The 12,861-nt window shown below is 41.6% G+C and overlaps 1 protein-coding gene across 1 annotated transcript in view; it reads right to left on the bottom strand.

Annotated features, from left to right (window-relative positions):
- LOC120765173 (transient receptor potential cation channel subfamily M member 6-like) overlaps positions 1–7,241 on the bottom strand; it is a 34,276-nt gene extending 27,035 nt beyond the window's left edge. Inside the window, exon 1 of the mRNA XM_040089713.1 lies at positions 7,106–7,241. Coding sequence (XP_039945647.1) covers positions 7,106–7,135 — 30 coding nt within the window. The 5' untranslated portion in view covers positions 7,136–7,241. The remainder of the gene's footprint in view (positions 1–7,105) is intronic.
- Positions 7,242–12,861: the final 5,620 nt, after the last annotated feature.

The following is a 12,861-nucleotide window of genomic DNA, read 5'->3' as shown; positions in this document are numbered from 1 at the left end:
CCAGGTCCCAGCAGGCAGGCCATGTTCCAAGGCATCCCTCCTGTCCGCTCCACCCTGACAACAACTCCTCTCCCTTGAGTGACAGCTCCAAATTCCACCAGCCTCCTGGAAGCACTCTGCTCACCAGGATGCCTGCAAGTGTGTTTGATGGTGTCATGAGCTGTGGTGGCACAAGTGACGGGAGAAGAATCAGAGAACAGGCAAGGAGGGTTCTGTAAGGAGAGTGGACAGGACAAGCTCACTGTGAGGGTTGAGGTTGCACAGCAGTGCCACCCAGCCTTTCAGAAAGGCCAGCACAAACACTGGCCAGCAGGCAGAGATGTGGATGTATTTCATAAGCACTTGGGATGTACTAGTAGAAGCTCTGCTATGTCTCTTTGGGGGTTAAATTGTACCTACACAAGGTAATCAAATGCACTGGTTTATAGGACTGATAGGACTAGGACTGATCAAGCCTGGGATCATTCCACCACAGCTAGGCTGGTAAAAATTTTATTTCCAGAGCCTGATCTCAACAATGCAGCCTAAAGTGACACTACTGTCACAACAGGCTGCCAACCGTTCAGAGATATGACCAAGTCCCAGTCACCCATGTGCAATCTCTAGTATTACACGTTCACTAGGAAAATATTTCCATAGTGAAAATATTAATTTTCTCACATCACAGGACTGACACCAAGGTGCAGCCATAGTGCTTACCAAATTCCAGACCACTATACCCGAAACCACTGAAGGCTGGGAGGCAAGCATCTGCCCCAATACCTTTCCTCTTCAGGCCTTTCCATTACTGATAATACTGAAGGGGGGTTGACCTCCACTCTCATCTCTAAGACTTAATAATTATAAAAAAACAGAAGCACCAATTTTATTAGCAACCAAAGGACTTGTGGTTTGGAAACTGAGACAACAATATGTCATGTCACCAATGGGTTTTAAACCCCCCTTCCTCTGACTAGCATTTATCGAAGTATCCATCATGACAGCACCCAGCTTCTGTCCTGGTAAAAAGAACACCAAGAAACTTCGGAAACTGTTCTTAGATGCCTCATTCTGTTCCTATAAGATGGACAGGTGTACTGTTCAACTTAGAAGCATGTACCAGCAACTGCACTGTGGCAGAGATGCAAAGGAATGGCAACCCTAAGGAAAGGATGAAGACAAGTGCTTAATGCTACCTGCCTTTTTTGAGACTCAAACAGCTACGGCCTCTGAAAGGAACCTCTATTCTTTCAGCTGGGAGGCAAAGGTATGACCACCTCAAAAAACTGAGGGAAAGTGTTAGAGATGAGAACATAAAGCAAAAGAACTGGTAATTCAAGTAGTACAGAGTGGATCACAAGGTTTTATCTAGAATGTATGTTACACAGTTGTAAGTTTATACATTACAAGAATCAAAGAAGGTTTACACAGCATTTGATAGACCCTGTCTGAAAGGAACAAGGAGGGAAGATCAAAACTTGCTAAACTGCGGCCACCTCAGATTCTTGTCATGCTGCTTACCATCTGAGGAGTCTCAGATTCATTAGTGAAATTCTGAAAAAAATTGGATTACCCTGCTTGGACCTAACATCTCCCTGGAGAGCACAGAAAAACCTATAGATCAGCCTGCTGAAGGAAACACGTGCAAGGATCTACCTTTTCACTTATCATAGCGCTACTAAGTAAAAAATAAACTTAAGACAATTTGGACCACAAAAAGGAGAGATGAAGGAGTTATTTATGTAGGAAAATAGGTACAAAGAGTAATGCAATAATTCATATTTATTTTCCTCCTGGAATAGTCTCATTTAGCTTCCAAAGACCAGATTACAGCCATACTGTCAGACATTGTAGGTGGGATACAGCAGTCCAGTATGGTCTGTGCCATCCTAATGGTAACAGCTGTCACATTTAGCCTAGTGCTGACAGCAAATAAAGGGACTGACCTTCCCTTCTTACTTCTGCAGCTTCCCCGTGGCATGCTATCCTGTACTGCAATCCCGCTTTAATGACAATACTATGAATCTAGCACAATTCTGGCTTCATGGCCATTAAAACCTGGTTTTTTATTACTAAGGACACCTCCCAGCCACGATTATGCAGAGGCAAATGAGAATTTGTGGGGAGAATGGAGGAGTGACACTGTGCAGCTCCCGGGCTCAGGAGATTCTCCACAAAACTGATCAATATGTACACAATGTTTCACTATGCTCTTTAGATGCCAGCACTGATTTTTGAAAACTGAAACTCAGGCACCTAAATAATTTACCCACAGCCCCGACTGGAGTACTGTCTCCACTGCATAATTATGTGTATGCCTCGATAAACATGTTTATAGGAACTACATTTTTCCTTTATGAGCTGTAGACATTTCAAACTCACCTACCTTCTTCTCTTTTAAAGCTACTACCTGGTGTTTTGCCTTTTGCTAGGGGGGTCACAAAGGGGCAGAGGGGGGAAAGCAGTAACAAGTAACAATTATATGCTCTCTGTTCCTATAATATAAAAACAAAAAGCATGATGGTGAAGCTCAAAGAGACATGTAATTTTCTGATATAGTTGTAGATGATTTTTATGTCTTGTTCCTGATCTGGTCACTACTAGAAACAACATACCTCAACACATTCACTACTGGCTAGTCTCTGTGCCCTGACTTTAAGAGAGTCGTGAAATCTTCATTTTTTTTCCTTATCAAGCCACAAAACAATTAAGGAAACTGGTTCAAACATAACAACTGGTTTGGTGGTTATCATGGTTTTTAATGCTACTATATAAGCCTGCTACTACTTTAAATAAGGTTGTTATGGTATAAGATAAACTTACCAAAAATCAGCAAATTGATTTCACAACTTCAGAGCATGCTTCAGAGAGAAAGAAAACTATGATGATGTTTCCTTAAACTCATTTTAGGCTCATAATCCACTGATATGTGTATGTATATACTATATACTGTATACTGTATACATATATCAGCTGATTCTTATAGATAAGACTACAATTCCCCTGGCAGGTTCAAAAGACATGGATTTCTAAATATTGGCTATTCCAGTGTTTTGTTAATAGAATTTTGTGATTTAATTTCAGGTGTTCACAACTTAAAGCACTCACTTAGTTTACAAGCAGATATTGTGTATTTTGAAAATGATGTTCACAGACATATAAAGAGTATTCCACTGTAAGCTTCTTTCTTTTATCAGCAAGTATATCAGAAAAAGATACTGAAGACACTTTGCTACAGCAACGTTGCTACAGCACGATCTGTGTGAAATATCATCCAGGTTCATAATGTTATGTATAGTAGCAGAGCTCTCCTTTTAAACCCCAAATATCTGAACCACAAAGGTTCCATCTTTAAATTTAATGAAAAAACAAACAGGAAAAAAAAAATACAAAAAACCCCAAACCCTCCAAAACTACAAACAAACAAAAACATTCAGTCATCATCACAGTAGAAAGAAATGACAATTTACTAAAGCCGGAGGCAGTTGTCTGACGTGTTACACCTAACCTCATGGCTATTTGGAATAAAGCTACCGCAAACCGCCGTGCTACGTCCTGTCCGTAGCGTGGGCAGTCTTTTTTTTTTTTTTTTTTTTTTTTCTCGCTAAAACCCTTTCATGGCCACTAGAATACGAGCAGATCCATGTGTTTGTATGAAAACACTGAAGTCTCCTTCTGCAGAAATACACGGAGCTAAACAGCACCGGTCCCGGAACGCCAAATCCCTGCTAAAACAGCCCCTAGAAGCCCAGGGGTTTCTCTTTACCGTCAGCTAACACCGCTCTGCTCCCCGCAAGCCGCCCGGACGTTCGGACGGAGCCTGATGCTATTTGCGGATTGGCTCGGACGCCCCCGACGGAACAGCGGGCGCAGTGAGCGCCGCTGGACGCAGAGGAACGCTCTGTCCGAGCCGGCCGCCCGGCGCCGCTCGGCGCGCATACCGCCCCTCTGGAGCCGCAGGGACGAGGGCGGCTCAGGACGGGGAGAATCCGTCGCGGCTCCCGCTGCTCGGCAGGGCGCGGAGGGCCGCGGAGGGCCGCGGCACCGCCCGAGCCAGGGGACAGCGGGGTCACCGCCGGCCGCGCCGCCCTCACCTGCGGGTCCGCGCGCTCGCGGTGCGGGGGCTGCCAGCCGCGTCCCCAGCGGTGCCCGCGGCGCACGGAGCCCGGCGGCCACAGCAGCAGGTCCCGCCACGCTGCCATGCCCCGCGCCCGCGATCCTTGTCCCGCGGCGGCAGCGCGGGGCGGGCGGGGCGCCGTCCTTTACCCCTGACTTCTCGGTGAGCCAGCTGCTATCTGCCCCCAGTCCTGGGAGGTGCACGCTGCCGCCGGGGCTCGCCTATGCGGGGCGAGCGAGCGCCCGCTCTGCCTCGGCTGCCGTCCGCCCGGAGAGGCTCGACGGCCGGGACCGAGCGGATCTCCGCTCGCACGCTTCCTCTCCCGGGCCCAGCTGCCCTCTTCTTCCACCCTGCCAAATTCTGTCTCACATCGAGAGACCGGATCACAGGTTGCCCGAGCTAAGCAAGCATTTTTGCTTTTTGACTCTGGTTCGCCTGCATCTCAGCCCTCCCTCCCAACGCCTCAGTCATTTTTCAAGGGGCTGTAAAAGTACATTCATGGTATAAGTTACCATAAAAGTAACAATAAGGTCCGAGAGGAAAGTAGCATTTCTCTTGAATTATGAAATATGAAGACCTGAATCACAGATAATCAAGATATTATTGAAGGCAAAAGGTAAAAAAAGGAACAGTAGCAGTATTACAGCTCATGACAATGAATATAACCAATGAATAAGAAAATGGTATGTGACCAGTGTATTAGTTAAAATCTTTATAAAGTGATTAAATTTGGATAGAAACCCAAATTTTTGAACACTTAGCTTCTTGATCTTTCTAGTCATCTTCATATACCTTCTGTATCACTTTTTCCACACTGACAAACTTAAAGAACTTCAGCAGCCCCTCAGCAGTTACCACTGTCCCCTGCAGGACTGGAGCCCTGGCATGTCCCGAGGACCTCAGCCATTAAACCAAAGTCCCTGCAATAATTATACCTTGTTGTACCTAGTGTAAACTAATAAAACAGGCATACAGCATTCTTCTTTATCCTGAATTTGTTTCCAGTCTTTGTTTTCTTCAACTTGTTTCTCAAACCGTACTTTTCTGTCAATCTCCATTTCCTTTCATGTTGGAGTCCAGGGCATTCCTTTGGTTGCCCTGGAAGGTCAGAGACCTGGACAGGGGTGTCTGGGACCCTGTCACAGAGCCCAGGAAGACACTGGCTTTGATCCCAGTCCATGGGAGAGGCTTCCAACACTGCAAGATGAATTACAGACCACAAGAGTGTGAAAGATAGTAGTTTAGCTTATCACAGGGTGAAAAAGAGTGGGTTTGGGTTTTTAGTATGGAAGTAGATGGGAGCAAGGTGGAAGATTTTGGGTGTTGTCTCTTGTTTCTTCTTTCTTCTTCCTTCACTCCATTTTCTGTAGTGATGATGGCACAAAGTAGTTTAAGGAGATTGGGTCAAAATGGGGATGACCTGTTCAGTGTAAGTGATAGGTATTGGCAAATAATGATAAATAGAGTACATAATAATTAGTGTAAGAGGCAGCGACAGCCCAGTGCGGGAGGAGTTGTCAGATGCCCAAGCAGCTGCACAGACCTTTGTTGGGCACTGAGAAAATTGTAAGATAAGCAACAATAAACAAAGCACGCAACCTTGAAAAATCAGAACCTGAAGACTCCGTCTCTTTCTTGCATCCGGTTCAGGGCTTTGCAGAAGGCAAAAAGACTCTAAAACCACCTGAATCTCGGGAGAAAAACCCAAGACTTTTATCTCAAATTTACCCTCTTCCTATAATAATTGCCAATCTCCAGTTATTTGGTTTTCCAGCTCTGCTCTCTCATCCTCTTCTTGCCAACTGTTTCTTTTATATTGTTGGTTTCTGGCCACTGTGTTGACTTGGAGCTCCAATGTCCATCTGATTCTGGATGTTACCTGTCCATATATTCCTGTCCACTTGCTCTTTCTAGTCTAGACCATTTTCTGGTCTCTCAATTTCTCATTTTCCAGCTCAGACAAGTTTTATCTTTCCCTGTTGTGCTCAGCTCTCCCTCCTCCTCCTCCTCCTCCTCACTACAGGAAAAGCTTGCTTTCAGACCATGCTGTTCCACTTCAGGAACCTGAGCAGAGCCTCAGTGAGCACTAGGGAAAAAACAGTTTATACACAGTCTCAGCAGCACCCAAAAAAACACATTCTGCTTGGTCCTTGGGCATGCCTCAGGGCATTTTGAAATACTGGCTGCCAAACTTAGCAGTAGCTTCACATAAAATATTATTTCAAAGACAGAGATGATAATGAAACTGTTTTCAGCCCCCTGCCAAACATGGTTTTCTGCTTCTTGTATTTCCTCTTTTTTGTCTTTAGATTTTTATATTGCATTTCCCACATGGTATGCCTTAAGTAAGTATTAAAGTTTTGAATAACAGAATAGACTTCTAGAAATTTTACCAGGTGTTGATTTACCTAGCTACACCTTTTTTAAAAGGTATTACATTATCGTCAATTAAAATTTGTCAATCAAGTCAACCTGTGTCAGCATAGAAGTTTTTGCCAGTATCATCAATGCTTATAAATGAAGAAAATAAATCTTTTAATAGGATGTATCAGTTACTGCTACCATGCCCACTTTTCATATGAATTGGAACTCCATAAAGAACTTGAAACGCAAGTATTCCAGCCCATGCAGGTGCATTGGACTTACTGGGTCAGAGCTATATTACAAATTCCACTGACTGTAAGTTTCTGCCATTTCTTTCTAAGTTGTGAAGAGTCTTTCAGACATAAAAAATTCTAAGTCTTCCCTGAAATCAGGTCTTGCCATTTCTTACCTAGTACAAAGACCTAAAAAATCTGCTGTGAAAAGCCATATAAGCCAACTTATGCTGCAAATTCCCACACCCAATTCCTCAGCACTTCACTGATACGAAAACACATGTGGTATGTTTTATAACAGTCACTTAAATAGTTCAAAGTCCACATAACTCTCATGTACTCTCCTGTTTTCTCTAGAAATCAGAACTGCTGAGATGTTTCCTCCTTATCAATCTTATTTCTACAGACTTACCTTAAGACCAGTGCTATCTTGCTTGTCCATCCTTTAAGCTTCTTTTTTTGTTAGTCTTTTATGTCCAGTGTCTGAGCTGTCACTTCAAAAGCAGTGCAGACAGCTCAGTTCTTGGATGTTCATTAGGAACAGTGCATCACACTTCCTGCTTTTCATGTCCTAAGTAAGTTAAATGTATACTTGTGAAAGTATGACAGCATTAATTCATGAATCACCTTGCATTGTTTTCAAAGTCCAAGTGTACCAAAAAAACAGTATCAAAGAAGGAAAACATGCTCAACAGAAAAAACATACCGAAGAAGAATGGGTTTGTTTCTGTTGTTTTCATGGGTGGCCTGCAAAGGCATAAACATCCAGATACCCACTCTGTTCTCTAAGTTCTGTTATATCATACCTCATATCCAGGAAAGTACACTGAAATGTTTTGGCGTTTTTTTCCATCCATCATGTTTAATCAAGCAGAATCTACTAGATGTTCATACAGACTTTGGAATGAAAAGCCCCAACTAATTTACATCTCATGCACTAATCTTTTTTAGAGGGAACTCCCAGTTTCATTGTTTCATCATGTCCAAGCACACTAAAGATACTGAGTTTCATAAGAGTATGTACACACCTTTACCTTTGCCTTAGTGCCCTAGCAGACTGTCAAGAACTGATGATGCAGCAGAGAGGAGCAAGGAATAAAACTGCTAGACTGCTTCTAGCTTTCTCCCCATTCATATAATCATCAACAAATCAGCCTGCCTTCAGGCTTATTTATCTAACAAAACTAAAGTGGCATTAGTCAATCCAAGACCAAAGGCTGGCAGCAGATATATTGAACACACTCATCAGATGATGACTGTTTCAGCCTCTGCTTTAGCATGCTGCGGAAAGGCATTGTGGCAGAATGTTTTCATTACAGCAAAATAAATTGTTTTACCATGCAGATTCTGAACTACAACAGAACTTAATTTTCTGCTTTGGTCTTCCCCTTCAACATACAGTGTGTGATGGCAACCTCCTGGAGTAAGCTTAAATAAGTACTTTATTGCTTATTGCACAGTATGCATATATACAATGATTGTTCCAGATCTGATCATAATAAGTCTTCTCTCCTGCTGCCCAATGCACACAGATATTAGAAACTGATCTGCCAACAGAAAACAACACTTCCCTCATTACAAATAGAATTATTTTTTTATTTAAAGATGACAGAACCCAGACAAGCATATAAATGTCAATCATCTACTTCTTCACATGATAAATGTGCTTCAACAGGAGGCAAGAAAGGAAGAGAATTTTGAATATTGAAATACATACAGACAGGATATCTTTTTTAGGCATGTCACCCATGCAACAAGTAGTTATTGATATCTGAGTATGGCTCAAATTCTCTCAATATGGTTCTGATGTTGTATTAGAATGCATGAAGAATTATTTGAAGTCAATCGGACAGTCTGCAGAACTTATTCTATGAGAAAAATTGTTTTTACGACTTCAGAGTTTTTAAGTTACCAGGAATGTAGTGGGGTGTTTTCTCAACTTGATGGTCACAATCACAAATAACCAACCATAATTCTCCTGGAATGCATTCTTAAATATCCTTGGTATAGACACAAAGAACAAAATGCAATAGGACAGTTTAATCTTGTTACAACCACAAATAGTTTCTGTGCTTGCAGTGATGGTCCCATGGAACCCAGCATACTGTTCCTACAGCAGGACATCACAGTCCAGAATGGAGAAATAATATTTCATATGGTGCCTCCAGTCTCTATTACTAAATTTTCTTAACAGAAAATTAGTAGGAAAATTAGTGGAGGCATTTTAAGAGGACTTGGTGTAAAAGTGTGTTTGGCAGCTTTAAGGCGTAGTAACATTCATCTCATATGGATAAACACTTTACAATTATAGATAAGCACAATGTAATTTTGCAGGGCAGCAATTATAGATACATAGAACCATTTAGGTTGGAAAAGGCCTCTAAGATCAACCAACCATTAACCTAGCACTGCCAAGTCCACCACTAAACCATGTCATCAAGCGCTGTATCTACACATCTTTTAAAAATGCCCAGCCTGTCCTAATGCTTGGCAACATACTCTAATATGCAATCCAAGCCTCCCTGGCACATCTTGAGGTTATTTCCTCTTGTCCTCTCTTGCAATCTGGGACAAAATCCCAACATCTGCCTCATTGCAACCTCCTTTCAGGTAGTGAAGACAAATGCAAGGAAGATGCAAGATCAAAGGATAACACTCTGGTTTTTACCTCAGCATTCAATGACTTCTCAGATAGTACGTGTAGCTAAACAATATCACCTTAAAAATTTTCCATGTTTCTGGGGAGACCTTATTGACCAATAAGAAAATTCCTACTTCTAAGAATAAGCAATCTTGAAGGTTTTGTAGAATAGTCCTCAGCAAACATTGCCTCTTCTCTGTTTGTTCTCTCATTCCTTGTATCCCTCAGAGCAGTCAACAGATTTTTCAAAAGTATCACCTTTCAGAGTACTCCTAGAAGGTAAGAATTCTATCTGACTTAGCTTCCTAGACTGTGTCAAATGACAGGCATATGGATTCTTCAGTGACATTTCCTCCAGACATTACCCCAGAGCTCTCAAATCCTCATTTAAAAAGTTTTCAAATCTGTATTTTGCTTTCCCACCTGTTTTTCTCATACTAGGCATAAGCTGGGGTTGGTACAAGGCTGATATTCTTCACCATCTTTACTGGTGACGTGGACATTGGGAGCAAGACCACCCTCAGCATGTTTGGCAATGAAACCAAGCTGAGTGGTGCAGTCAAACGTGCTGGAGGGAAGGGAGGCCATCCACAGGGATCTTGACAGGCTTGAGAGGAGAGCCAATGCAAACCTCAAAAAGTTCAACAAACCCATGTACAAGGTCCTACACCTGACTCACGGCAATCCCAGACACACTCACAGGTGGGGCAGGGAAGTAATGAAGAGCAGTCCTGCGGACAAAAATTTGGGGGTGATAGTCGATGAAAAACTCAACATGGGCCAGACTTGCAGTCCAGAAAGACAAATGCATTCCAGGTTGCATCCAAAGGAGTGTGGCCAGCAGATTAAAGGAGGCAATTCTGCCCCTGTGAGACCTACCTGGAGTCACCTACCCTGTGTACAGTTCTGGTGTCCCCAACATAAGGACATGAAAGCGATGGAGCAAGTCCAGAGGAGGGCCATGAGGCTGGCAAGAGGAGTGGAACATGTTCACTACAAAGGCAGGGAAAGTTGGGACTGTGCAACCTGGAGAAGAGACCTCATAGCAACCCCCCAGTATCTGAAAGAGACCTGTAGGGAAGCTGGAGATGTCCCAACCCAGGCAGTGTTCTAGGCCAGGTTGGATATGGCCTTGACCAACCTAGTCTAGTGGGAGGTGTCCCTTTCCATGGCAGCAGGGATTGGAACTAGATTTTAAATCCCTTCAAAATTATTTTAAGGCCCTTCCAAACAATTAACATTCTGTATTTTTTATGGCATCTTTCTCACAGGGACTATACAAAAGTTAGAACTGGGAAGATGGAAGTTTGTGTAAGTGTTCGTATTCAAAGATGTGCCAAAGCAAATGCTTTGAGCTTTAGAAGAGACAAACAGAAAATCTTCAGCACTTAAGTCTGAAAAAAGACCCTTATCCACATGACTGATCTCTTTAGTTTGAACTAACTGAAAATTATTTACCTAAAAATCAACTATTCACAAAACAAAATGAAAATCCTAAAAATCAAATACCTGAAAATCAAGGGTTAAACAATGATGAATGTACATGGAGCATCATGCTTCACTGAGGAAGAAGTCTTTCCTTTAGTGACCTACGGCTGGAGGCAAGAGGAAAACCTGAATTTACTTGGATGTCTATGAAGTACACTGAGCACACCCATTCTCAGAGTGGAATACCGGACTTAAAGCAATGCCAGATTACACAGTGCAAGAAGATGGGCAGTTTCATGGTGAATAATACTATCTATTGTCTGTGCTAGTCTTCCAAAGGTCAAAGATACATCCATGTTCATGTGACACATGTGTTTCATTAAACTGTTGACTGCTCTGCAGGCAAGGAATAAACACTTGAGTGTTAGCTTTCACAGGCTATCCTAGGAATTGTGGAGTCTGGGCAAGGGTTACCCATCAGGTACAGCCTGATGGCCAAGCCATGGCAGAAAAGGCAGGGAACCATTTGGATTCATCCTATTAGCTCTACCTGGCCTGCAGGGCATGGCTTTGAGCAGCCCCTGTTGAAAGCAGCAGGCAGTTACCAGCAGATGCTGGTGTCAGCCAGACAGAGCACTGTTATGGTAACTATTGCTTTAAAGTGTTTTGAGTAGCTATCCCATACTAAATAATATAAATATACCATGACATGAGCAGTCAAACTGATTAATTTGGCTGTTTGTTGCTGCTGCTCTGGTTTCACCTTAAAGTTCCTAGAAATTTTTTCCTAAAAGGAAAGCAAAGTAAATTTAAGCTTACTTCTACTCAAGAAATGAAGAGGTTAATTCTTTCCCTGCAACAATTATCCATTTCTAAAACAACATTCTTTCTTATAACCCAGTGTCTTAGCCCTTACCTAATTTTTATACCAATGTGTTTGCTAATTGCTATAGTGTGTTTTTAAATTGTAGTTCTTATTATCACAGGAATCAGCATAGGCAGTATTTTAAGTAGTATACTCTTAAATTCCTTCCTCATATGAAAACATCTTGGAGTATTTTTCTTTTCTGAGGAAAAACTGGCCAGCATAGGAGAGGAAATGAGTTTAGTTCCATCCTTGGGATGGAACTAAATCACATCCAAGTAGCGTGACTGATTTTTATTTTCATACTGTATTTCACAACCATAGTTCAAAACTATTCTTATGAGTTAAATTTCCACAATTAAAAGCTGCATTACGCATTTGGAAATACAGAGGTTTGTCTGAAGTAGATTTTTCTCTTTTCAATCACAGGTTTCTCCAAATACTTAAAGGTAAAAGAAGAAAAACTATTATAGCATACACAGATGCAACATTTTGTGATTATCTGATTTTCTGAAAAACAATTCTAGTTTCTAACTGATGATCATGAAACCAAAGGATTTTGGTAGCTTACTTTATGCCAAAGCAGTTCTTACAAAATAATTAGGTAATCAGAAACAAAATCAGGTGTTTTTTGGTTTTTTTTAATTCGAGGAATTAAAAGAAACTGCAAGCAATTTTCATACCCTACAAGTTGAAGCATCAAAAGAAAATACCCAGCATGTAGTATCAGGCTACAGAAGAGACGCATTTGACATTTTGCATAGATCCAATGTCATTAATTATTGTGTTTCGATTTAGATAGAAGAGCATCTGTGTACTACTCAAATGAAGGATGTTACAAAATTCACCTGAGCAAGAGAACAATGAATGGCTCATTTCCATTCATAGCTCTGCATGAAAGGCTTTTCTCTAGCTTACATTTCACTGCAGATAGTACAATGCTATTTTTGTTTAATTTTCTCAATCTCATACTTGGTAAATCACTTAATTCTTCATATTCCAATCCAAATACAAACTGGTTGCATTCATATAAAAATGTGGGAAAAAAATGTAATGCTTAGGTAGGTCCATATCACTTCTTTCAAAAAGTTCATTATTGTAAAATAAGACAAAACAAAAGCAGGAAAACAATCACCCACCAAGATATTTTTAAAAGCAAAGTAAACATACAAAGGAAAGTTTTCTTTACCTCCATCCTGCTTTCAATTTTTTTCCCCTGGGAATGGTAACATAT

This window comes from Hirundo rustica, chromosome Z, assembly GCF_015227805.2.
Source record: "Hirundo rustica isolate bHirRus1 chromosome Z, bHirRus1.pri.v3, whole genome shotgun sequence".
Classification (NCBI taxonomy): domain Eukaryota; kingdom Metazoa; phylum Chordata; class Aves; order Passeriformes; family Hirundinidae; genus Hirundo; species Hirundo rustica.
The sequence above is the reverse complement of the archived record's forward strand: the minus strand, read 5'-3'. Positions and strand labels throughout refer to the sequence as shown.